The sequence below is a fragment of the Nannobrachium achirus genome (genome assembly GCF_963921795.1).
Source record: "Nannobrachium achirus genome assembly, chromosome: 7".
Taxonomy (NCBI): domain Eukaryota; kingdom Metazoa; phylum Chordata; class Actinopteri; order Myctophiformes; family Myctophidae; genus Nannobrachium; species Nannobrachium achirus.
In genome coordinates this window covers 57,011,435-57,034,704 of record NC_137816.1, presented here as the reverse complement: position 1 = coordinate 57,034,704, position 23,270 = coordinate 57,011,435, and the positions used below count along the sequence as shown (strand labels likewise).

General features: G+C 42.5%; 1 protein-coding gene across 1 annotated transcript in view; it reads left to right on the top strand.

Annotated features, from left to right (window-relative positions):
* Positions 1–23,270, top strand: part of LOC308288865 (myocyte-specific enhancer factor 2A-like) — a gene marked incomplete at its 3' end in the record, with an annotated part of 47,355 nt that overhangs the window by 8,759 nt on the left and 15,326 nt on the right. The window contains exons 2-4 of the mRNA XM_080730340.1: positions 3,192–3,395; positions 21,066–21,210; positions 22,281–22,484. Coding sequence (XP_080586466.1) covers positions 3,192–3,395; positions 21,066–21,210; positions 22,281–22,484 — 553 coding nt within the window. The remainder of the gene's footprint in view (positions 1–3,191; positions 3,396–21,065; positions 21,211–22,280; positions 22,485–23,270) is intronic.

Here is a 23,270-nt window from a genome sequence, read left to right as displayed (position 1 = left end):
TTTGAGCAGCATGGAACAGAGCCTTCATTAGTACCATTGGTAACACTGACTCTGTTTGAGCAGAATGGAACAGAGCCTTCATTACTACCATTGTTAAAGTGATCCCTGGCTAATACGACAAATATGCCTTAATACATTATAATTGTCCTCTATAACTACAATGTAAAATTAAAAACACCTTAATTATTTTATTTCTTCTAGAAATAGCGAATCTTTCACTCAACAGGGGAAATGCCCGTCGCAGGTTGATGATGTCATAAATGTCATGTGTGATCTATCCCTATGGAATTTATGGCATGCATGTGCAAATAAAAACAAACTTATACTTCCTATGGTTAATATGAGCATCAAATCAATATTTCAAATGTGTTTTTTGCACATGAATGCCGTAAATTCCATAGGGATAGATCACACATGACATTTATGACATCATCAACTTGCAACAGGCATTTCCCCTATTGAGTGAAAGATTCATTATTTCTAGGAGAAATAAAATATTTAAGGTGTTTTTAATTTTACATTGTAGTTATAGAGGACTATTATAATGTATTAAGGCATATTTGTCGTATTAGCCAGGGATCACTTTAACACCTGAGAAAGGAAGTAAGGAGGAGGCGTCAGTCAGTGTGTCTGTCTATCGGTTTATCTGTCTGTATGTCTTATCTGTTGTACTGTAGGTCTGTCTAGCCAACTCCCTCCCTGCTTATCGAAGGCCGCCATAACACATTTTACCTCTGCTTTCCTCGGTTTAAAAATAAAACAGTGAGCGTCCCCACCGGATGAACCCAGTGACACTTCACCTCACGCTCCCCTCCACGACCCCTGCGACCTCGCTAGAGCAGCTCTAGCATGGAAATATGTACGCTGTAAGGGATTAATGCATAATGATAATAATAGGCATAACCTTACAATAACATACACAATTAAGAAACACTTATGGCTGTTACATTGTTTGTTATTTTCAAAGAGGAATTGTCCGAGAAATATGAATATCATACATGTTAACCACATGAACCCTAGCATCCCTATTCTGGGCATGTCAAACATTTGCCAAAACCAGCTGAAACACAAGCGCACAACGCAACACATTGTAGGTAGGCATGTCGGCTATTTTTGACAAAGAGCGTTGGTGTAGAGCAGTGGTTCTCAACCAGTGGTCCTTGAGGGGGTTCCAGGTGGTCCCCAGCTAAATGATGGGAGAGATGGTAACCAAATGGACCCTTATAGATATGTAACTCTTGAGGGTGTAAAATGAAAGATTTGGTTTCATTTTATGGCCTCAAGAGTTCTATTGTTGTTAAACATCTGCATTGGTTAATTTACAAGAAGTCTACACAATTAGAGAATGTAAATTTTTCATTTTATTTTGATCAACGTCTGCCTGTTATCTCCCCTATGGCACCACATCAATACAGCATGGAATTGTGGACAAAATCCTATCCAACGATAACAAAGTTTGGGGTCTGAGAGGCTAAATGTCATCAAATGGTGGGTGTTGGTTCAAATGCTGAATAAATAATGGACCTTGAAATGAAAATGGATGAGGGGTAAAAAAAAAAATAGTGTCCTGGTACAAACCCCTGTGGGACACCAGCCCATAGTGGTTAAACGTGCATACAGTTGGCTATATGAATATAAAACCCAAGAAACACTTAAGTCAAACCATGTGCGTTTGGTTGAAATATTGCTGCATCAACATGACCTCATTGCATTATGGAGAGATTAGCAGTCCATTTAATGGGGGGAAAAGAAGTATATAAATTGTACTTAACACTTTTTTTTTTTTTTTACATGTTGGACACACCTCTTAATTGGGAAAACAGAAGTTGTGGTGGTAGAGCACATGAGCACTTTGGCTCTACATGCCAATATGAATCCTTCAACAGGTCTTTTTACTTTCATCTTTCTTTCTCTATTTTTTATTTCTTCCATGTTGGCCGTACTTGATGGTGCTGTAATGGCTGATTTTACACTTGGTTACATGCTGAAAATAGACACTCTACAAGCTCACAATGTGCCACCCCATGTTGTGAGCTTGCAGATCAGCTATTTTCAGAGCTCAACACCTGAGTGCAACCAAACATAAAATGACTTGTCTTTTAGTTCTACTGGATGTCTTCTAACAGTCTAGTTTTTATTTGTTGATGAAATTGTCAAAATATTTAGTCTTAGTTTTAGTCATCATATAGCTTAGTTATTTAGTTTTTATCTAGTTTTCGTCAGTGAAAAAAGGTAGTCGACAACTTTTTTAAATGTCACTCAAATAATTGTGATTAATGATTTAATTGCATTTCCTTCGTTGAACATTGAAACATATGAATACAAAAATATAATACATTTCTGTTTGTCTTTTAGTCTTTGTAAACAAAACGGCAAATAACGTTGCTGTCCTAAACCGTCCCCAAAATACAAAATAGTGAAAATACTAGATCTACAAGCTCACAACATTTAAAATGTATGATAATTTTTCAGCATGGAAACGATTACGACAATTATGCAGCAAATAATTGCGATTATCTCAAATATTTGCGATTAGGCGATGATGTAATAATTGTGACAGTACTGGCTGTACTTTCCTTCTTTCTCTTTCTTTGTCTTTACTTCTTGTCTGGTTATACAGTAGATCATGTTACAGGCGGATCGATATAATGACTCAATCTCTGTCTCCCTCTCCCTCTCCCTTTCCCTGTCTGTCTGTCTCTCTCTCTCTCTCTCTCTCTCTCTCTCTCTCTCTCTCTCTCTCTCTCTCTCTCTCTCTCTCTCTCTCTCTCTCTCTAACTTTACTACTGTATACTGTACTGGCACATGGGGCGCAATTGATCACAAAAGATCAAAACAAAATGATGGAGAGTTGGTAACCAAATGGGCCTTTATAGATCTTTAACTCTTGAAAGTGTAAAATGAAACCAAATGGACCCGTAAAACTCTATGCTCTCGAGTTCAATTATTGTTAAACATCTGCATTAGTTAATTTACAAGAAGTCTACACAATTAGAGATTTTTCATTTTATTTTTATCGAGAGGCTAAGGGCTCTATTTTTGTATGTGCCTTACCCCTTATCCCTAAACTTTCTTTTGCCATTTTTATTATTTCAAATGGCTGATCTACAAGTCGCTGCATCCCTCATTCTCAGTCTGTCGTTCTAATCAAAACGTGTCCTTTGCGTCCCTCTGTGCGTGCCTCCTTCCAGGTGACCTTCACCAAGAGGAAGTTTGGCCTGATGAAGAAGGCGTACGAGCTGAGCGTGCTGTGCGACTGCGAGATCGCCCTGATCATCTTCAACAGCACCACCAAGCTGTTCCAGTACGCCTCCACGGACATGGACAAGGTGCTGCTCAAGTACACCGAGTACAACGAGCCACACGAGAGCAGGACCAACTCTGACATCGTGGAGGTGAGTGGCGGAGGCGTGTTGTTGGCAGGCAGCCACGTTGTTAATGATACATCTGTGTTCATCAGCGGTCGGAAACCATAAGCCCTATTCACGGCCCGCCCACTCAGCATCCCCCCGGTGCTGAAGTCACGTTTTGAAGGGGTAAAACCCTGCTAAGCCCATAGAGTTAACACAGAAATCGCAAATTTAATGCAATTTCCGAATAGTACAGTATAAAATACGGCTAGCATGAACAAGAACACAAGATAGTAAAAGGCACAAAGCGGTATAATTTACTTTACCGTTCGAAATAATGATTTGTTGGCTTTAAGTCCAGCAATTTCTGTGATATTTTACCCTTCTAAACTGACATCAGCACCAGGAAGTTGCTGAGAAATTTACTGAGCGGGCGGGCCGTGAATAGGGCTTATTTTGAACCAATCAAGTTTTTTGAACGGCTCTTTGAAATGAACGATGGGATCCGGTTCGCAGTAGGAAGCCGTTCCTTTCTAATGAACATGTGGTGGGAAAAGTACTCAAATTCTTTACTTAAGTAAAAGTATCAATGCTGCTGTAGATCGGATATTTTCAAATGGCAGAAATGTATCCTATGGCCAAAATGTATAGGCCTATAGGGTTGAAGTGATTTGCAATCATAATCAAAATCTACAAAGTAACCAGTAACTAAAATGAGCCAGTCTTTTGAACGGCTCTTTGAAAGGAACGGATCTCAGAGATCCGGCTCACTTAGTTCAAAGAACCATAATTCCCATCTCTATGAAGTGCCATGTTTTAATTTTCTTGAGAGTCAGTGTGCCATGTCAACATTATGTTTAACAATCACACCACATAACTCATAGCTCACAAGCTCACAACGTTGTGAGCTTGTAGATCGGCTGTCTTTGGAAAGGAGATTTGGTGCAGATTTAATAGGCTATGTTTAGAGGTATCTAAAATGCTTAAACTGAGATGATATTGATAGGTAGGGGCGGCAGTGGCCACCTAGAGTAGGGTTGCCGTCTTAGAACAGGGAGGGTGCCCGAAGGGTTCCCAGTTCGATCCCGGGCTCCCCCAGAGTTGCTGTCGAAGGGTCCTTGAGCAAGACTCTGAACCCCTGGTTGCTCCCTGTGAGCAGGTTGGTGCCTTGCATGGTTTCCTCCTCCATCGGTCTATGAATGTGTGTGTGAATGGGTGAATGTAATGCACTATTTCTGAAAAGCGCTTTGGATAAAGGCACTATATAAAGGGACATTTCAAAGTATTCTGTGTCACCCTGGACTTGCTTCAAGGCACCCTAGGGTACCACGACACCCACTTTGAGAAACAGTACCTGCAAGAGCATTTGTGTGATTGTCCATCAACATCTGTCAACAACAGTGTGGCATTATACTCACAGAAAATCTCATTTGAACAAAAAAAGAAAAACGACACGCATGCACACACACACAACACGTTTACCAGCCTGTTTCCCTCTGCCTCCAACTCTCACCACCGCCTAGATTTGCCTTTTTATGATCCATTTCTCCCTGCCCCGCTCGCCTCATAAAACGTCCCGAAGCGAATCACGAGTTGTTGCAGGCAGCGCTGTAAAAAAAACGTTCTAATGAGTCCAATCCATTGTGTTTTATATATACGGCTGCTGTGAATACTAGAGCAGACGAAACTCATGTCTGGAGATGAGCAAAGGTACAAAGTACAAGTCCAGAATTCAGAATTTACTTGAGTTAAAGTACCAAAAGTAAAAGCAGGCCTACTCGTTATGCAGAATGTCCCATTTTAAATGTTTTCAAATGTATAAAAATCTTTTGAAAGACAAGCTCACAATGTGTCGCATCGCAATGATTTGTGAGCTTGTAGATCGACTATTTTCTAATGGCCGAAATGCATAATTATTATAGGGCTGAAGTGGTTAATGTATGTTTTGTAATAATAATCAGAATCTACAAAGTAACTAATAACTCTCAAGTTTTCAAATAATTGTAGTGGAGTAAACGTATAATATTTGCCTCTCTTGTGGAGTAGAAATTGCAAATACAGACAAAAGTAAAAATACCTAAATATTGTACTCAAGTACAGTACTTAGTTACTTTACACCACTGCCTATCAGTCTGTCTGACATTATGTCTGTCTGTCTGTCTGTCTGTCTGACTGTCTCACTCCTCTCAAGCCTACACGCCCACTCACACAAGGACCCCTGGGGTTCCCCGGACACCACTTTGAGAACAAATGTTCTAGGGCAAAGTGTCTCTGTGTAGCGTCCATCAATATACCTGTCTAGCACTCAGGCCTGTGCTGATGATGGCCTGTCTGTCTGTGTTCTGTCTGTCTGCTGATGGCCTGTCTGTCTGCGTTCCCAGACACAGACAGCACTGTTATTACAGCATTCAGACACACATTGACAGCTCTATTTTCATCTCACAGGGTCTTTAACGCAGGCTCTTTAGAGCTTCATAGCGATGCACTGCTGACCGCCTTACACATGGTCTGAATGTCAAAGGACCGCATGACACTCTGACTCAGGCAGATCGTCTAAAACAATGGTGCAAAATGTTCGTTGTCTAGCTTTTTTCACTGACTAAAACGGAAAAAACCCGAAATGAAAACTAAGCTATTACAATGAATAAAACTAAGACTACATTTCGTCAACACATAAAAAGTAGGGAGGGACTAGTGGAGAAGAGATCCAGTAGAACTAAAAGACAAGTACATCATTTTAAGTTTGGTTGCGCTCGGGTGTTGCGCTCTGAAACGTGTTGCACTGCGATGCGTTTTGAGCTTGGCACGCAGTGAAAATCTGCCCTTTTGATGCCATCATGGACTAGCAAAAGTAACTAAATAACCTGTAGATTTAGTTGATTAAAATCTAACGATATTTAGTCGACATAAACTAGACTAACACTAAAACATTTCAGATTACTAAAATATGACTAAAACTATAGATTTTTATTCAAAAGTGTATGACTAAAACTAAATCACAATTTGCCATCAACACTGCACTCAGGTTAGATTGACTGGAGTCTTTCTCTGTACGATGAATGGTGTAGGATAATTTGTTCCAGTGACATTAGAATGTAGAATTATGTGCAGGATGTCATTTCCTGTAAATTAGCTAACTTCATTTAATTGACCACATAAAAAAATAAAAATAAAGAATTTAAAATAAAGATCCTCTCTCTCAAACTTCTGCCAGTGTGCCAGTGATCACCCTCCCCTGTGCCAATGTTAGGAAGGTTGCCTACCCCTGCATTAGAGCCTATATGTGGCTATAGTATTAACACAGCTATAGGCTATCGCTGCCTCTGGTTACTATTACAATAGATTCTAGGGCATTTGGGGGCTAAGTGCCTTGCTCAAGGGTGTGGTGGTGGTGGTGGTGGTGGTGGAGTGACTGAAACCCATCCTGCTTGCTTTCCCCACTGACAGTCTTAATTAATCACAGCCTGGCTTGGAAGTTGAACTGGCAAATTCCAAATGCACTGTGTGTGAACTTAAAACAGTTCACAGCCAATAAAAAAAAAGAACAGGTGCAGTGTCATCATCATACCGGAGTCAATTCATCAGAAACAGGAACAGACCATGAAGCCAACCACACAGGAGATGAAGATTTCAAATAAAACAGCTCCTATAAGGGCTCTAGGTGTGTTGTGTCAACAACACAGAGAGCAGTAAAACTCTGTTAGAATATTCTGCAGCCGTACGTTAGTCTCCAGTAGGCTTTTTGAAGTACTGTGATTTATGTCCTCCAACACGAGCTGTCAAAATAAAGTGGCCAGAGCCAACAATGGCTGCTTTTAAATGATGGAGGCCAGGGGTGTCACACCAAATGCTGGGCCCTGGGTACAAGGATTCACTGTGGGCCCCCCATGACTGCTTTAACTATTGAAAAACAGCAGATATACAAGCTCACAGCGAGCTTGTTGATCTGCTATCTTTTACGTTTTTGAAGTCAAATCCTTCTGAGGTTTTTTGAAAAATCTATGTTTCCATGTCAGTGGTGCTCAAACTTGTTCATGTGAAGGACCCCCAGAATGATATGTATTTGGCCGCTGACCCCCATCTCACTTTTGAGTTACAAATGTTCGCTTAAAAAATACATATATGCAAAGGTTTGCACACATTTTCACGATTTCAAAAATAGCAGATCTACAAGCTCGCAGCATGGCACTCGGTGCTTGTAGATCGGCTGTTTTCACTAGTTTTGTGCGACAGAGGTTTCTGCCCGACAGTGAGGATATTTTAGTGATTATGTTGCGAGGAAAACCAAAAGCCATTTTGGTTAGAACTGACTGAAAGTAACTTTGTACTTCAAGTTTAAAATGATACTAAATATTTTTTTCAAGTGTCCAAATAAATTCCAAATATTATCAAATTATCTCGCGGCACCCCTGGACTGCCATCACGGCACCCCAGGGTGCCCCGTCACCCACTTTGAAAAACCCTGAACTATATGATGTATGGCAGCAGGTACAATGACCAAAAATATAATGGCTGGAAAGTGAGGTTCAAAAATCATTTCCAAGTCTTCAACTTAAACACGGTTGCTATAAAACATTCATTGCTGTTCATAACCGCCACGCCGACTCACACATAATGACTTTTTTTCTCTAAGTGGTAGTTATTTAATGATCGTATAAAACCATAAAAAATACATCATCCAAATCAGAGAACACGCCCTCAACTGGCCTGTGTGTGTCCGATCAGCTTTGTGAGGAAATGTGCCTGGTGGCGGAAAAAGGACTCAAATTCTTTACTTAAAGTGATAGTTCAGCTATTTTTCACATAAAGCTGTGTGAAATACTTGCCATTAAAATAATGGTTACAAATGTATTAATTCATTACCAGAGTCCCTTGGTCAGAGTTCTGGTCAGTTTTAGATGAATATAAAGTAGTTCCGGTAATTTGGTAGGGGCTCATGGCCCAATCAAAAAAAATAGATGAATCCACAAAACTAGCGTAATTTGTATTGTTGACCTATTTCTACCAAATAGACCAACTTTCGTTCAAGTTTGACCCCTCTGTCACATGGTACTATTTTTTGTGTCCAGTAGCACTACGCCGCTGCAACGTATTTCCCCAAGACAAGGTGCTTTGCAGTCAGCTGATCAGAACGAAACCTCGCTCTATATGGTATAAATAGGCCAACAATACAAATGACGCTAGTTTTGTGGATTAATCTATTTTCAATGATTGGGCCACGCCAAATGGCCCCCACCCCATTGGAACTACTTAAAATTCATCTAAAACTGACCAGAACTCTGACCACGGGACTCTGGTAATGAATTAATACATTTGTAACCACTATTTTAATGGCAAGTATTTCACACAGCTTTATGTCAAAAATAGCTGAACTATCACTTTAAGTAAAAGTATCAATACTGCAATATAGAAAGACTCTGTCACGAGTAAAGGTCCGGAATTCAAAATGTACTTCAGTAAAACTATGAAAGTGTCGGCATCAAAATGTACTTAAAGTACCAAAAGTATATAAATAAATATTACATAAATATTTGCAAATAGCAGATCTACAAGCTCACAACGCGTTTTTCAAATAGCCAAGATATAAAATAGGGCTAAAGTGATTTAGGTATGTTTTATAATATTATAATTTATATCTGAAAAGTAACTAGTAATTTAAGTTTTCAAATAATTGTAGTGGAGTAAAAGTATTGGAAATTGTAATTACCAAGTAAAGTACAAATACCTCAATATTGTACTTAAGTACAGTAGGGCTTACTTATGTAAATGTAGGTTACACCACTGCTAGTTCTTTACACATTGAAGTAAGATGGCTTTCCAAGAGATTGCTGGCAAGTGTTTGAGTTACATGAACCGCAAAAAAAGCACGTTTTAAGTGAGGATGACGAGGAATGGGTCACAAAACCTTGCTAACTGTGCGACATGCGTTCAACCTCCTCAATGAATTCAATCTGTCACTTTCAGGCTTGAATGGCAGCTGGATTTCAGTTGGCAGATAAAAAAGTGGCCGCATTCAAAGCCAAGCCAGAGCTGTGGTGGAAGGCTGTAGTGAACAGCAGCACCATACCGGTATTTAACATGTTCCAAGCATTAGCAGGGATTTTGGGGGGGAAGAGAGACTTGAGACCTTAACTTCTCCCAACCACCAAAGACCCACTCTGTTTCACTCTCAAAAAGCGCCTGCAATGTAGGGGTGATCGATCACTGCTTGCCTCCTGTGAATTGTTTTATTTTTATTTTTGTTTATTTTCTGTTTATTTCGTTGCTGTGTGAGGTCAGCAGACAAAGTGACGTAAGTGAGATGAACAAACCTGGGTGAAACGTGCCAATCTCAACAGGAAACAACGGTATATACAAGGTATAAAGCTTTTGGAACAAATAGCATCAATCTTGCAGTCACTGGACAAAAGGCAGCATTTCTGTTTCCTCAACACGATTTAAAAAGTATACCAAAAAAGCCTCAGATTTAAAATGTGTTTAAAGGTAGCAGCTCTGTTTATCCACCTCTTTCCGCGGGAATTTACTGGAAAATGTATTGCACCACACTTCCGGTTAACAGCAGACATACAAGCCCACGTCGCGTCGCAGATGCAACCGTTGTGAGCTTGTAGAACACACTCGGCTGCGGCGCCGGAAGCTCCGTGCAACTTCTGCGCAATGCACTATGGGATGTTGGAAATTTGTGGATATGTGCAGTAGGTCTAGAGGTCACTCAGTGGTTTGCAGTCCTTAGAGTGGTTGTATTTATTCCAACTCACTACTAGGTCAGCATCAGTCCCTGATTCATGCTCGACCTCCAGTTGACCTTGTGTCTACGAGAGGGAGTGGGTGACTGGAACTAAGTCATCACTTTCACGTTGCTCTGGTCTTTTCTATACAAAAGTTCCATTCATGGTTTAGTAACACTGATAAAGTGTGTTGCATCATCACCATTATGTAACTGTATTGTGACCAGATGTCCCTTTAGGTTTGGTCAGGGATTGCCTGTAAAAACGCTCAGATGTTGCTGGTTATTCACCACAATAATACCTGTTTTAGTGCTAAGTAATGCAGATGTGCCCTTTCAAAAACTTCACACGTCCAGCCATGATTGGTTAATCACGAGCAGGCTGTACTTTCTGGACCAATTACAGAGCTTCTCACAGATTAAATAATAGAGACTAGATTTCTTGAGATTTCTTTAAAATAACATTTAAAAATAAAAATAAGCTATCACCAAAAATCTGCTTACGTCAGCAGAGCACTACATATATCTGCTTTAAGTACAAATTGGAGTTTCCAATTTTAGATTTTCGATTTCTCCACTACATCTCAAATATTGTACTTTTTACTATATTTGTTTTAAAACTAGTCACTAGTTACTTTGTAGATTTAGATTGTTATTGTAAAACATGAATTACCCACTTCCGCCCTATGTGTACTTAATATGCTACCATATTTGAAAATAGCAGATCTGCAAGCTCACAATTGTCAATATATTTAGACATAGTTTTTAGTCATCATACGTAGGTTAGTTTTGTTTTTTCAACATAGTTTTAGTCTTACAATGCAAAATGAATAATACTGGCGAGAGGAACGAACAGGCATAGAAGAGGAACGCAACACAAGGAGGGAGAGGGTAGAGAAGGTAGAGAAGTGTGGAGACTGGAGAGAGAGAGAAAGAGAGAGAGAGAGGGAGAGAGAGAGAGAGAGAGAGAGAGAGAGAGAGAGAGAGAGAGAGACAGAGAGACAGAGAGACAGAGAGACATAGCGTGGGTCTGGGTTTAGAAGCTCAGTGGTCTTGTCGTGTGGACTCGCTCCAGCTCGCCATGTGTTTGAGTCGTGCCGCTTGTGGCTCATCTTACCGCTCCGTTCCTCAAACACCAGGGGATTCATGAAGGCTTGCGTTTGAATCTTCTAAGATGTCTGGCTGGCGCGGGGATTGAAGGGTTGGTGGTGGATGCATGTCGGACACATGCTGCTTTATGCTGTTAAAGGGGAGGTGGGGGCGTTTAATCCCCTTTTTTTGTACTTGAATCTCGATCTGTAAAGTTTCTTCCTGCAAGCCATCAGACTCTAAAAACTAAAAGAGCTCTGAAGAAGTGAATGCAATATCCTCTAATCTTTCTATCTATCTATCTATCTATCTATCTATCTATCTATCTATCTATCTATCTATCTATCTATCCATCCTATAGAAAAAGAAAGGCAGACGTAGTCCTTTTAGTGACCTCTAGATCACCATTAAATAAGTGAGTTGTGTAACACCATTGATATTGTTGGCCCTACTACAGTATAGTCCGTGTGGAGTGTGTGGGTTTGGCCTGGAACTCTTTGGCTCCATCCATGGTCCAAAGATGACTGTTATGTCTGATTTATACTTGGCTCGTGTGCCGTTGTCACACACCAAAAGAGTTTAAAGATGTAGACCTGCAATCGCACAACACGCCGTGTTTGTGACTATAAGGATGGAACGATAATCATTATTATTGTTTATCGTAATAAAAACACAATAGTCGTATCGTGGATATTTAAATGTAGCGTGAAATTATCCTCCGTCATGCACTGGGATGAATTCACCTTTTATTTGCCAAGCTGCATAACCGGTAACATTTAATCCCTCTAAAATTGGTAAAACGGACCAAATATCTTTGCCAAAGAATTAGCCGATCTAGAAGCTTGTAGATCTGCTATTTTTTGGCAAATGTTCCACCCCAGGATAATGGACTTTGGGGGTATTTTGATTATCGCGATAATATCGTACATCGCAATTTCTTTGGTCACAATAATCATAACATGAAATTTTCATATTTTGTGACACAGTGTGTGCTTGTAGATCTGCCGTTTGTCGGTATAGCCTATTACACGTGACCTCCAAGCACAACTTGGACCCGTAATCTCCCTCTATGCGTCCAGTCCCGCCACAACAATGCACGCTGGGATACTACCTGTGGTGCATGACACGATTTTAGTACCTACCCTATAAAACCCTTGATGCGGCGTAGTTTTGCTTATTTTTTGAAACGTTTGTTTGGTATATCCATCTTTTAGTCCAACTCGCAGCGACTGGCAAGACTACACTCCTCTAGCATTTAGATGGGGATTGGAGAAACAAACGGGGAACCAAAACGAAGCGACGCCGCTTCTGCCATCCATTCTAGGATGCCATCTGGTCTAGACCGGATCAAACCACCTGTTTAGTAAACGAGCACCAGACTTTCCCCCTAGAAAGCCTGGTGACGCTTGGTTAGGTGCCACCTACCGGTATAAGTTGTTTTACCTTTCAAACAAGATGCCACCTCCATGTCTCATTATTTGCTACACTGTAGCAACATCATTCATTTTAACAGAATTTGAAGCTTTTCAGAAACCTTAGGTTAGGTTTTAGAAGGCATTTTCAGAATCGGCCTCAGGTCTAAAGCTGGTTGCACACTGCTGCGTTTTTCGTTGCGAAATGGCAAGGAGAGAGAGAGAGATAGAGAGAGCAAGGGACCGAGTGGTGCGCGAAACGGGCGGCAGTGTGCAAACGTGACTGACATAACGTGAGGTTGATTTTTTTATTCACGCGCTCCGAAATTCACTCCGATATTCGGCCCGAAAAACGCAGCAGTGCGCAACCACCTTAAATGGGTTAATTGACACGTTGGCCAATTTTCTGACCAGGTTTTATAGTACAGTTTGTTGATTACTTTGGATGCAGTTTGAGGTATTAAAAAATGTCTTAAAAGTGTCGCTCCACTGTCATCTGGGGACAGAAACCAAGCTGGCGGTCCCTCCCTCCCTCCCGACCCCCTGTTTGGGAACCAGCAGTGCTGCACTCCTATTCTCCTGCACTCTGTTTCCCTGACCTTGAATGAAGACAGAGTGTGAATAAGTCCTCTGAGCCTTTTGATGAAATGTTCCTTAAGTGTCTGCCTGGCCTGAGGCCGATGGGCCGATGGGTCAGTGTGTGTGTGTGTGTGTGTGTGTGTGTGTGCAGGGGCGTCACACCAAATTCTGGGCCCTGGGTACAAGGATTCACTGTGGGCCCCCTGTGCTTTAACTATTGAAAAATCATGAAAACCTTTGAATATTTCAAATCCTTCTAAGGTTTTTTGAAAAATCTATGTTTCGATGTCAGTGGAGCTCAAACCTTTTCATGTGAAGGACCCCCAAAATGATATGTATTTGGCCACGGACCCGCATCTCAAAATATTTAGTTCCAGGGACCCCCCCAGAAGCAGAATTTGAGTTACAAATGTTCGCTTAAAAAAATACATATATTCAAAGATTTGCACACATTTTCACGACTTTTCAAAAATAGCAGATCTACAAGCTTGCGAGTGCCGCGCTGTGAGCTTGTATATCTGCTATTTTTCAATAGCTAAAGTATAAAATAATTAAGGCCCCTCCACCACCTTGGGCCCTAGTAACTCAGTCCCACTTTCCTACCCCTTGTGACGCCCCTGTGTGTGTGTGTGTGTGTGTGTGTGTGTGTGTGTGTGTGTGTGTGTGTGTGTGTGTGTGTGTGTGTGTGTGTGTGTGTGTGTGTGTGTGTGTGCGTGTGCGCGCGCGTGCGTGTGTGGTCTCAGATGTCAGAGCAGTGCAGGTTTTATAGGATCATGTGGAGGAATGTGTGGAACGGAGCCTCCATCAAGATGTGAGCACCGCCCCGCATGCATGCAGTGTAAAGTCTGTTCTATTCTGGACGGAGATGTCATGTTGGCATCGGGGGGACGGTCAGTCTGTCAGTCAGTGTATCAAAAGATGGAGCGTGGTTGTGTAGTATGATCAAGTAGGGCAGGGGTTTTCAAAGTGGGGGGGTGCCGCGACGGCAGTCCAGGCGTGCCGCGAGATAATTTGATAATATTTGAAATGTATTTGGACATTTAAAAATATATTTAGTATCATTTTAAACTTGAAGTACAAAGTTATTTTCAGTCAGTTCTAACCAAAATGGCTATTATCTCCTTTTTCCTCACAACATAATCGCTAAAATATGCTATAAATATAAGGTGCTGGAAGTGAAAATTATAGGAATATAATGTAGGGGTGCCTTGGTTGAAAAAAATATTTATAGGGCTGCCCCGAGCCAAATAGGTTTGGGAACCCCTGAAGTAGGGAGTTAATCCCCCCCCCCAAAAAAACACAGAAAGTTAAAATATGGATGTTTGCCCTACAGCAGTGGTGCCCACAAGGTAGATTGTGATCTACCAAAGGCTGTGCATGGTAGACGACATGACATGCCCCTAAAAACGTATAATTAAAATATTTAAAAAAAAAAGTATTTTTAAACAATAATCACCCAACCCCTCTTTTTGGTATCTCTCACTTGAATTAAGGTGACTTGATTGATTGACATCAAGAAGGGCCTGTCAGCTCCCTTCACCGCTTTTAATGTAGGCAAACCCCCACAATGCAATGCTTTGTTTTCAAGAGTCAGTAGCTTTATAAAGAACCTGAAAACCTACCGCTTCCATACAGAGTGGGATGAAGACTTTTCCTCAACTATTTCCCTATTCATCCCTACTATTTAAGTGTGTTTGTCTTATATGTAACGCCAGTGCTGCTGTGCCAATGCCCCTTCAGGCCCCAGAGAATTGGGTGGGTAGATCATGTTGAGCTGGTCTTTTTAAAAGGGTGGGCAGCCCTGCCCTACAGCAACGATATATATATATATATATATATATATATATATCTCAGCTCAAGTGGATCTTTGTTGTGTAAGGATGGTAAGGAATATTTGCCTGGCCTCTATACCGGGGCCTTTCTTCCAAGAACCGAAGCTTTTCATTCTATGGTTATTGCAGCACCTGTTTTTGTCTTTGTTTTGGTCACTTCAGTCCAGTTCAACAGACTGGCTATATCCCCGGCCGGTAAGTGATACGTGACAGCTTCAAGTCCCTGGCTTATGACCGCATCCAGCAACAGCTGTGTGTCAAAGTGGCTCTGATGTGTGTGTGTTTGCGTGTGCGTGTGCGTGCGCGCGTACATACGCGTGTGTGTGGAATGGTGAAGACCTTTGTTTGTGTATTTCAACTATGCCTGCAGGTCAAGGGTCAAATTATGCCATGCTTTTATTTCCTTGTCTCTCTCCTACACTGTCTCCCTCTCAGCTGTCCTACTGTCTATCTCTCCTACACTGTCTCCCTCTCAGCTGTCCTTCTGTCTGTCTCTCCTACACTGTCTCCCTCTCAGCTGTCCTACTGTCTATCTCTCCTACACTGTCTCCCTCTCAGCTGTCCTACTGTCCGTCTCTCCTACACTGTCTCCCTCTCAGCTGTCCTACTCTCTGTCTCTCCTACACTGTCTCCCTCTCAGCTGTCCTACTGTCTGTCTCTCCTACACTGTCTCCCTCTCAGCTGTCCTACTGTCTGTCTCTCCTACACTGTCTCCCTCTCAGCTGTCCTACTGTCTGTCTCAACACAGAAACCAATTCCAATGGTGGGGGGTGAGGGGGTGAGGGGGAACCGCGCTCCCCAAAACATGTTTTGTTACGAGCTGTTCTATCAGAACGCCAGAAGTCCACATGTTGTTGTGTGCGTTGCTGCAGTGTCGGGTTGCAGCGTTTTCTCTCGTCATTACGGACGCCATCCGTCTTCTGACTGTAGTCTGAGCATAGCTGAGGTGATTGTACCTTGGAAAGGCCAGGCGCTGTTATTGGTGAAACCCGACGCCTCGACAGGCCCAATCATCGTCTTATTATGATGACACAAGCAATCGCTCCGTCCGTTTAAACTGAATAACAGTCCCTAGCTGGACCGTTTGACTGTTTTAACCGAATATCTTTGGAGAACAAGTATTGTTATTTTGGCACCTCTGACTCCGTTTTCCGTCTCACAAGAAGCTTTGAGACGGAGACGGGCGGCGGGAAGGCTGGGAGGGGAGACGCTGTAGTTGTTAGCGTTGCCACAGGCCAGGAGACTCTGCTGGGATCTGATCCTGCATCAGTCAAAGGCAAAACTCTGGGATACTGTGAGACATGTCCATGTGTGTGAGACATGTGTGTGAGACATGTCCGTGTGTGTGAGACATGTCCATGTGTGTGAGACATGTCCATGTGTGTGAGACATGTCCATGTGTGTGAGACATGTCCATGTGTACTTTTGGGGTTTTGTTGATTTTATGTATTCTTATTTCATTCTCATTTACTATGAAAACCTGCAGCTCATGTTCGTCAGTCAGTCAGTCAGTCAGTCAGTCAGTCAGTCAGTCAGTCAGTCAGTCACGCCTCATGATCACGCTCCATATATGGCCAAGACAGAATTGATTTGCAAGTGTGACTCGTGTCACGGCAACCACACTTGCAAATTAATTCTGTCCTTGTCCCTTTTATGCCCTTTTATGCCCATATATGGAGATCCCTGAATCCCTGATGTCATCGATATGACCCTGAATGTTGCCAACAGACTCCACAGTAAAGCCCTTGTATGTTTTTCAGAGTCGCCTCAAAGCTCCAGGGCAGCATCAGCGTATCCATTTACACGGCTATAGGCAAATGCAGCGTGGTTTTTGCAAATGGACCCACATGTAAAGAATACATTGAAATGACAAAGACAAACTGTCAGTGTCCAGCGAGCATGGGCCGGGACTGTCTGTGTGTCATTTACCATGGGGGAGGGAGGGGGGGGGGGGGGGGGGGGGGGTTGGGGGACAAATGAGAGAGTTCCTGAGCAGGCAAATGTTCCCACAGGATAATGGCACTTAATACATGGACCAGGTGTCTGTGGTTTGTACAGTCACAACACACACGTACGCACGCACGCACGCATGCACGTACGTACGCACGCACGCACCACTCTTGCAATGGGCCTGGTCTAGAAGTTACACTACACCTGTGGTTCTCAACCTTTTCAGGCTGTGACCCCCAAAATAATCATATTTTAACTGGCCCTGACGAGCAATAAGAGTTGAGGCATTACATTTTGTATAACATGGTTCTATTGTGAAAATAGACGATCTACATGCTCACAACACCTCGAGGCGTTGTGAGCATGTACTGTAGATCCCGACCCACAGGTTGAGAACCACCCACTACACCACTAAGATATACCAACGTAGCTGTCAAAAATACTTCCAAAACATCAAGGAAGTCCACAATCACAACACCTGAGGCAGCTCCACAGACCACGTCCAACCCAGATTCAGCTCAAAGAAAGAGTCAAATTCGTTCTCCCGCTATTCCGCTAAATGTGGAACGCTCTACCGATGGCCTTAAAGGTGATACACCATGCATTTGAAAAGTATTTATATCATATTGTTTGTCCCAAAAACGTTTTTCAAAAGGTTTGATGCTAAATTACCACTCCTGAATAGAGAGCCTCTCTCATTTTTTAATGGCTCTCAGAGCATTTCAGCTGCAGTACCACCTTTGCCCCCCCCCCCCCCCCCCCCAAAAAAAAAAAAATCTTTTGATTATTTTTTTTTGTGTTGATGATGACGTCACAATCGACAGATGACGTCACAATCGGCAGCAAATCTGGACAGCCTGTTTTGAGAACCCGTGGGATACTTTTAACCTTCGCCTTCTCAAAACCAGAGAAAGACACAACGGTCAGAAATGGGACTTTGTGAGGATAGAAGGTGCTAGTGGGACTTTAAAATAGGAAAAGTGAAATTTCATGGTGTATCACCTTTAAATGAAAAATCTGGTAAAACTGGTAGAAAACTGATAAAAAAGACAAAGCCAAAGCCTATACAAATACATGACCTGTTTACTGTAAATATTTAGTATTTTTATTTCTGACTTATTTTTTTTAAAACTTGTGTATAATTAGTATTCATTATACTGTATATTTAGTGTACAGTATAGACATAATTAACATCATAAGTCTTATTGCAGTCGTTTCTCAAGGACCCCTGGGGGTCCCGGGACCCCACTTTGAGAAACACTGCACTACTAGTTATTATTTAAGTGTACTATATACTGTACTGCATGTGTGTGTGTGTGTGTGTGTGTGTGTGTGTGTGTGTGTGTGTGTGTGTGTGTGTGTGTGTGTGTGTGTGTGTGTGTGTGTGTGTGTGTGTGTGTGTGTGTGTGTGCGCACACGTGCATGTGCATGTGCTTGTGCTTGTGCGTGTGTGTGTGTGTGTTTTTAGGGGTAGTAAAGGTCCAGCAGCTGTAAAGTTATTGTCAGCAGTTTGAAACCTTACATTAACAGCTTTACATAAACACAAAGACACTGAGTCACCAAGAAGCATCTATTTTTAATGGTCTGGATGAAACTCTGCTGCCATGGGGAGGGGAGGGGAGGGGAGGGGAGGGGAGGGGAGGGGGACACAACATTCTACTTCAGGTGGGACAGGAGATACAGAAGAGAGAGAGAGAGAGCAGAAGCTAGCCTTTCTTGATTTCACTGCACGGGCAGACATAGGATGTTGAGGATTAAAACAAAAAACACGGCCCCCTCACGAATGATCAGGACAATATCAGTGCTATGGATGGAATGTATAGGCTTTATCCATTCAGTGTTGTGTCCTCATCTGTGATGATGTAATTATGATGATTAGCACAGTAAAAGTGTTTCACAGATATTCACGCACATTACAACGGAAATGTTCTGTCACCAAAATATATCGTGAAATGTTTCCACTCAGTGAGGTGATGTCACTGAGCCACCCTCTCTTTTGGATGTGTAGTGTATGCGTGCGTGTGTGCGTGCACGCGTGCGTTAGGGCTGTCACCATTTTGACATTTTAGGTGACGATTCATTGTCACACAAATAATGGGTGCCCGCTGGCCTATCGGTCCGGGCGCATACGACCTAGGCTCAGTGTAGCCTGACATTGTGTCGCTGGTTCGATTCTCGATCCCAACTACCTTTTCTGCGTGTCACTCCCCATCTCTCTCCCCATTTCCTGTCAGTTTACTGTCCTATCAATAAAGGCATAAAAGCCCCAAAACAATATTAAAAAAAAAAGTTTGCGCGTGTGTGTGCGCGTGTGAAGAGGGCCTGTGAGAGGTGAACTGTCTATAAGTGGTTCTCAATCTATGGGTCAGGACCCCCAAGGGGGTCCCTGTCTCCGCACATAATTTGTGGAGGAGGGTCCCCCTGGGGACCCCCAGAGGACAGTGAAGTGACAATTAAAGAATTTTAATACTTTTCACCGAAAGAAAGAAAAGAAACTACCCCAGTTCAAATATGATTCTTCTGGGGGATCCCCAGTTCAAATATGATTCTTCTGGGGGGTCCCCAGTTCAAATATGATTCTTTTGGGTGGTCCCCACTTCAAATATGATTCTTTTGGGTGGTCCCCAGTTCAAATATGATTCTTTTGGGCGGTCACGGCCTGAAAAGGTTGAGAACCACTGAAGTATCTGACATGGCAGAATTATACCTCACAGAGACACCTGTTTGTGACCCGCAAACATTGACCAATCACAAAGACCAAAATTCGTCAATGTTACTGGGAGAAAGAAACATAATTTGACAAGAATTACTTATTGTGTTACTTTTTTAGCAAACCCTAGTGTGGGAGGAGGCAGGCTCGTTTCACACGGTTTCACAAACCGATACATTAGGACTTGGCTTGCAACATGTTTGGAGTCTTGATTTGTTTTTGTACGACACCTCTTCTCTCTCACAGACAGGTTGTTTTGGCAGGACGAGTGTTGTAAGGCCTGTAAAGATAAACCGTATTGCTACCGGTATGCTCTTAATCCATTTAGACCTGGAACACATTATTACTTTAAAGATGGGGTGCCATGATTTTCCCCCCCATAAAACATGATTATCAGCTATTATAATTATACTAGGAGGAAGACTTTTTCCAAAAGAAATGTACAGAAAGAGTTAAAATTAAGTTTTGATGTGGCCACACCCACCAGTTCATTAAGTATGCCTGGTTGTCATGGTGGGTGGTGACCCAGCTGAAGGGTGAATGGTAATTAGGGGAGGGGTTGATTCTATGATGTAATTGTATCTGTGTTTTTGGACCGTCACTTTTGACCCACAAGGTGGCAGGCTTCCAGGAAAAAAACCAAATAGAAAGGGAATACATAATTGCTCATAACAACCACACCAGGTGGTCTAATGTAGTACTGTCAACCTCCTAGACACATGAAAATCAGAAAAAGTACAAATCTATGGCACCGCCTCTTTAACCAAATTCTATGCTTTAGCTATTGAAAGCCACACTGTGAGCTTGTACATCTGCTATTTTTTTTTTGCAAATCTTTGAATATATATTTTTAAAAGCGAACATTTGTAACTGAAACATTTGCTTCTGGGGGGTCCCTGGAGCAACATATTTGGAGATGGGGGTCCGCGGCCAAATACATGTCATTTCGGGGGTCCTTGGCATGAAAAGGTTTGAGAACCACTGATTTAGAAGAAGGATTTAGAAGACATTAGAAGCAGGTCAAAATGATCAAAGACACATTTTCATTTTTTTTTTCCAAAACTCTACAAGCTTGCAGCGCCGCGCTGTGAGCTTGTATATCTGCTATTTTTTGATAGTTAAAGCATAAATGGTAAAGCGCTTTTATCCAAGGCACTTTACATAGATTGTGCATTACATTCACCCATTCACGCACACATTCATACACCGGTGGCAGAAGAAACCATGCAAGGCACCAACCTACTCAGAGCCCGGATTCGAACTGGGAACCCTTCGGGAACCCTTCGTGCTCTAATAACAGTTTCTCTACCCCTGAGCTATGCCGCCCCTAAAATAAAATAATGGTTAAAGTAATAGGTTAATCGGGTTAATTGTGTTCCCCTCTAATCCGTGTCCCCCCCCCGCTCTGCTCCACAGGCGCTGAACAAGAAGGAACACCGCGGCTGTGAGAGTCCGGACAGCGAGGCCACCTACGCCCTCACCCCCCACACCGAGGAGAAGTACAAGAAGATCAACGAGGAGTTCGACAACATGATGAGGAACCATAAACTTGTAAGCAGCAGTGGGGTGGGAAAAGTACTCACATATCGTTGTTGTCGGGTGGAAACCTTGTATGTCCAAAACCGTTTGTTTAGTATTTATCATTTTTTTAATTGTTTAAACTAGTGAAAACAGCCGATCTACAAGCACACAACGCCTCGCATTGCGAGGCGTTGTGTGCTTGTAGATCGGCTGTTTTCACTACTTTTGTGTGACGGCCTTGTCTGACGAAGCAGGGCTTTACTTTGCGAAAAGAACGTACAAATTTGAAACTCTGAGATACGAGGTTTCTGCCCGACAGTGACGATATGTTAAGTATCAATACTGCACTGCACGATTTAACATTCACTAGAGTAAAAAATCTTTTGAAAATAGCAGACACTACAAGCTCACAATGCATCGCATCGTGACGCATTCAAATGGTCAAATTATATACAGGGCTGATGTTAATGTGTTTTGAAGCCTAGGTTAGTGTGCATTGGAGCCTAGGTGCCCTGGACCGCTGGTCTAGCGGTCAGGGCACTTCGGCCCTAATGTAGCCTGACAACGCATGGCGGGTTCGAGTCCAGTTCCCAACAATCTTTGCCGCACATCTCTCCATCTTTGCCGCACGTCTCTCACGTCTCTCCATCTTCATCTCTCTCCCTGCCTCCCATCCATCGCTACTGTACACTATCAATTAAAGGCAGAAAAGCCCCCAAAATAATAATAAAAGTAAGATCCCCTAAAGGGTGAGGGCGTGCTGAAACAACAGAGATTGACACAATATGTCCATATATGGGCATTCCCAGATATGGGCATTCCCAGATATGGTCTTAATATTGATGACATCAGGGATCTTGGCCATATATGGAGCGTTACATGAGGCATGGAGCGGGCATGAGGCGTGACACACGGACTGACGGACAGACATGATCTGCAGGTTTTCACACTAAATGCAACCTACGGTCGCAATAAAACACTGTCTCCTGTCCCTCCCTCCCACTCCCCAGCCTTCAGGCCCGTCTCAGCAACAACAACAACAGCAGCAGCAGCAGCAGCAGCAGCAGCAGCAGCAGAGCTATATGCATCATGTGCCTGGTGGGAACCCAGCTCCACCCAACTCCTCCAGCCTGGCATACAGCCACCACTCAGGGCAGGGTGGTGGAGGAGGGAATGGGTCCTCCCAGGCCCTGGCGGGGGGCCCCGGACCCCTCAGCGACTCGGCTGGGCTCCTGTCCAGTCAGCACGGAGCTGGACACCTGCACAGGAGCATGGCGTCACCCAGCCACCGACCACCCAGCGCCGGGAGCACCGGTATGTCTGTGTGGTGCGTGTGTGTGTGCGTGCGTGCGTGCATGCCTTGACGACCTTGCAGGCTTATGGAAAGGTTAACCCTGCAAGGCCCACTGTCGCTTTTTGGACTTGAAATAATTAGTTTTCCTGTTCTTTTTTTCACATTAACAACACCATTGGATCCTATTGTTTAGTATTACAATGTCATTGGCCACGATATTTGCATATAAATACATAAAGTATTCCTCACAAAAACATAAGTAAAATGCCTGTAATAATTTTTTTGGTGATCATTAGAATGTCTAGAACATGTACATATGTTATTATTGTGAAAACTATCCCCAAAATGTAAATTAGAGCATGATTTATGATTTATGGTTAGGACTCCTACAACACGATCTGATTTGTTTTGGCCAGTAGAAATGAATTTGGGCCTTGCAGGGTTAAAATGTCATTTAGATAGCATGTTATACAGACATGCCATTTCAACTCTTCAATATGTACTGCTCTTTTACAAATGAATTTCTGGTTTCTTTCCCTGTTTAGCTTTTCTAATTTTTAGGGAGAATGCAAATCCGCTTAAAATCTACTGTCTTGCGTGTGAAGTTTTGAAATGGCACATATGTATATTATGCAGAAGTCAGGTCATCGTTGATCCGGTGTCCTATATGTGTGTAGTTTCAATGTGTGGATAATTGCCTTTTTTTTGGGATATTCTACTGTTAGAGTGATGATAGGTTCTTTCTTGGTTTACCTATGACACACACACACACACACACACACACACACACACACACACACACACAC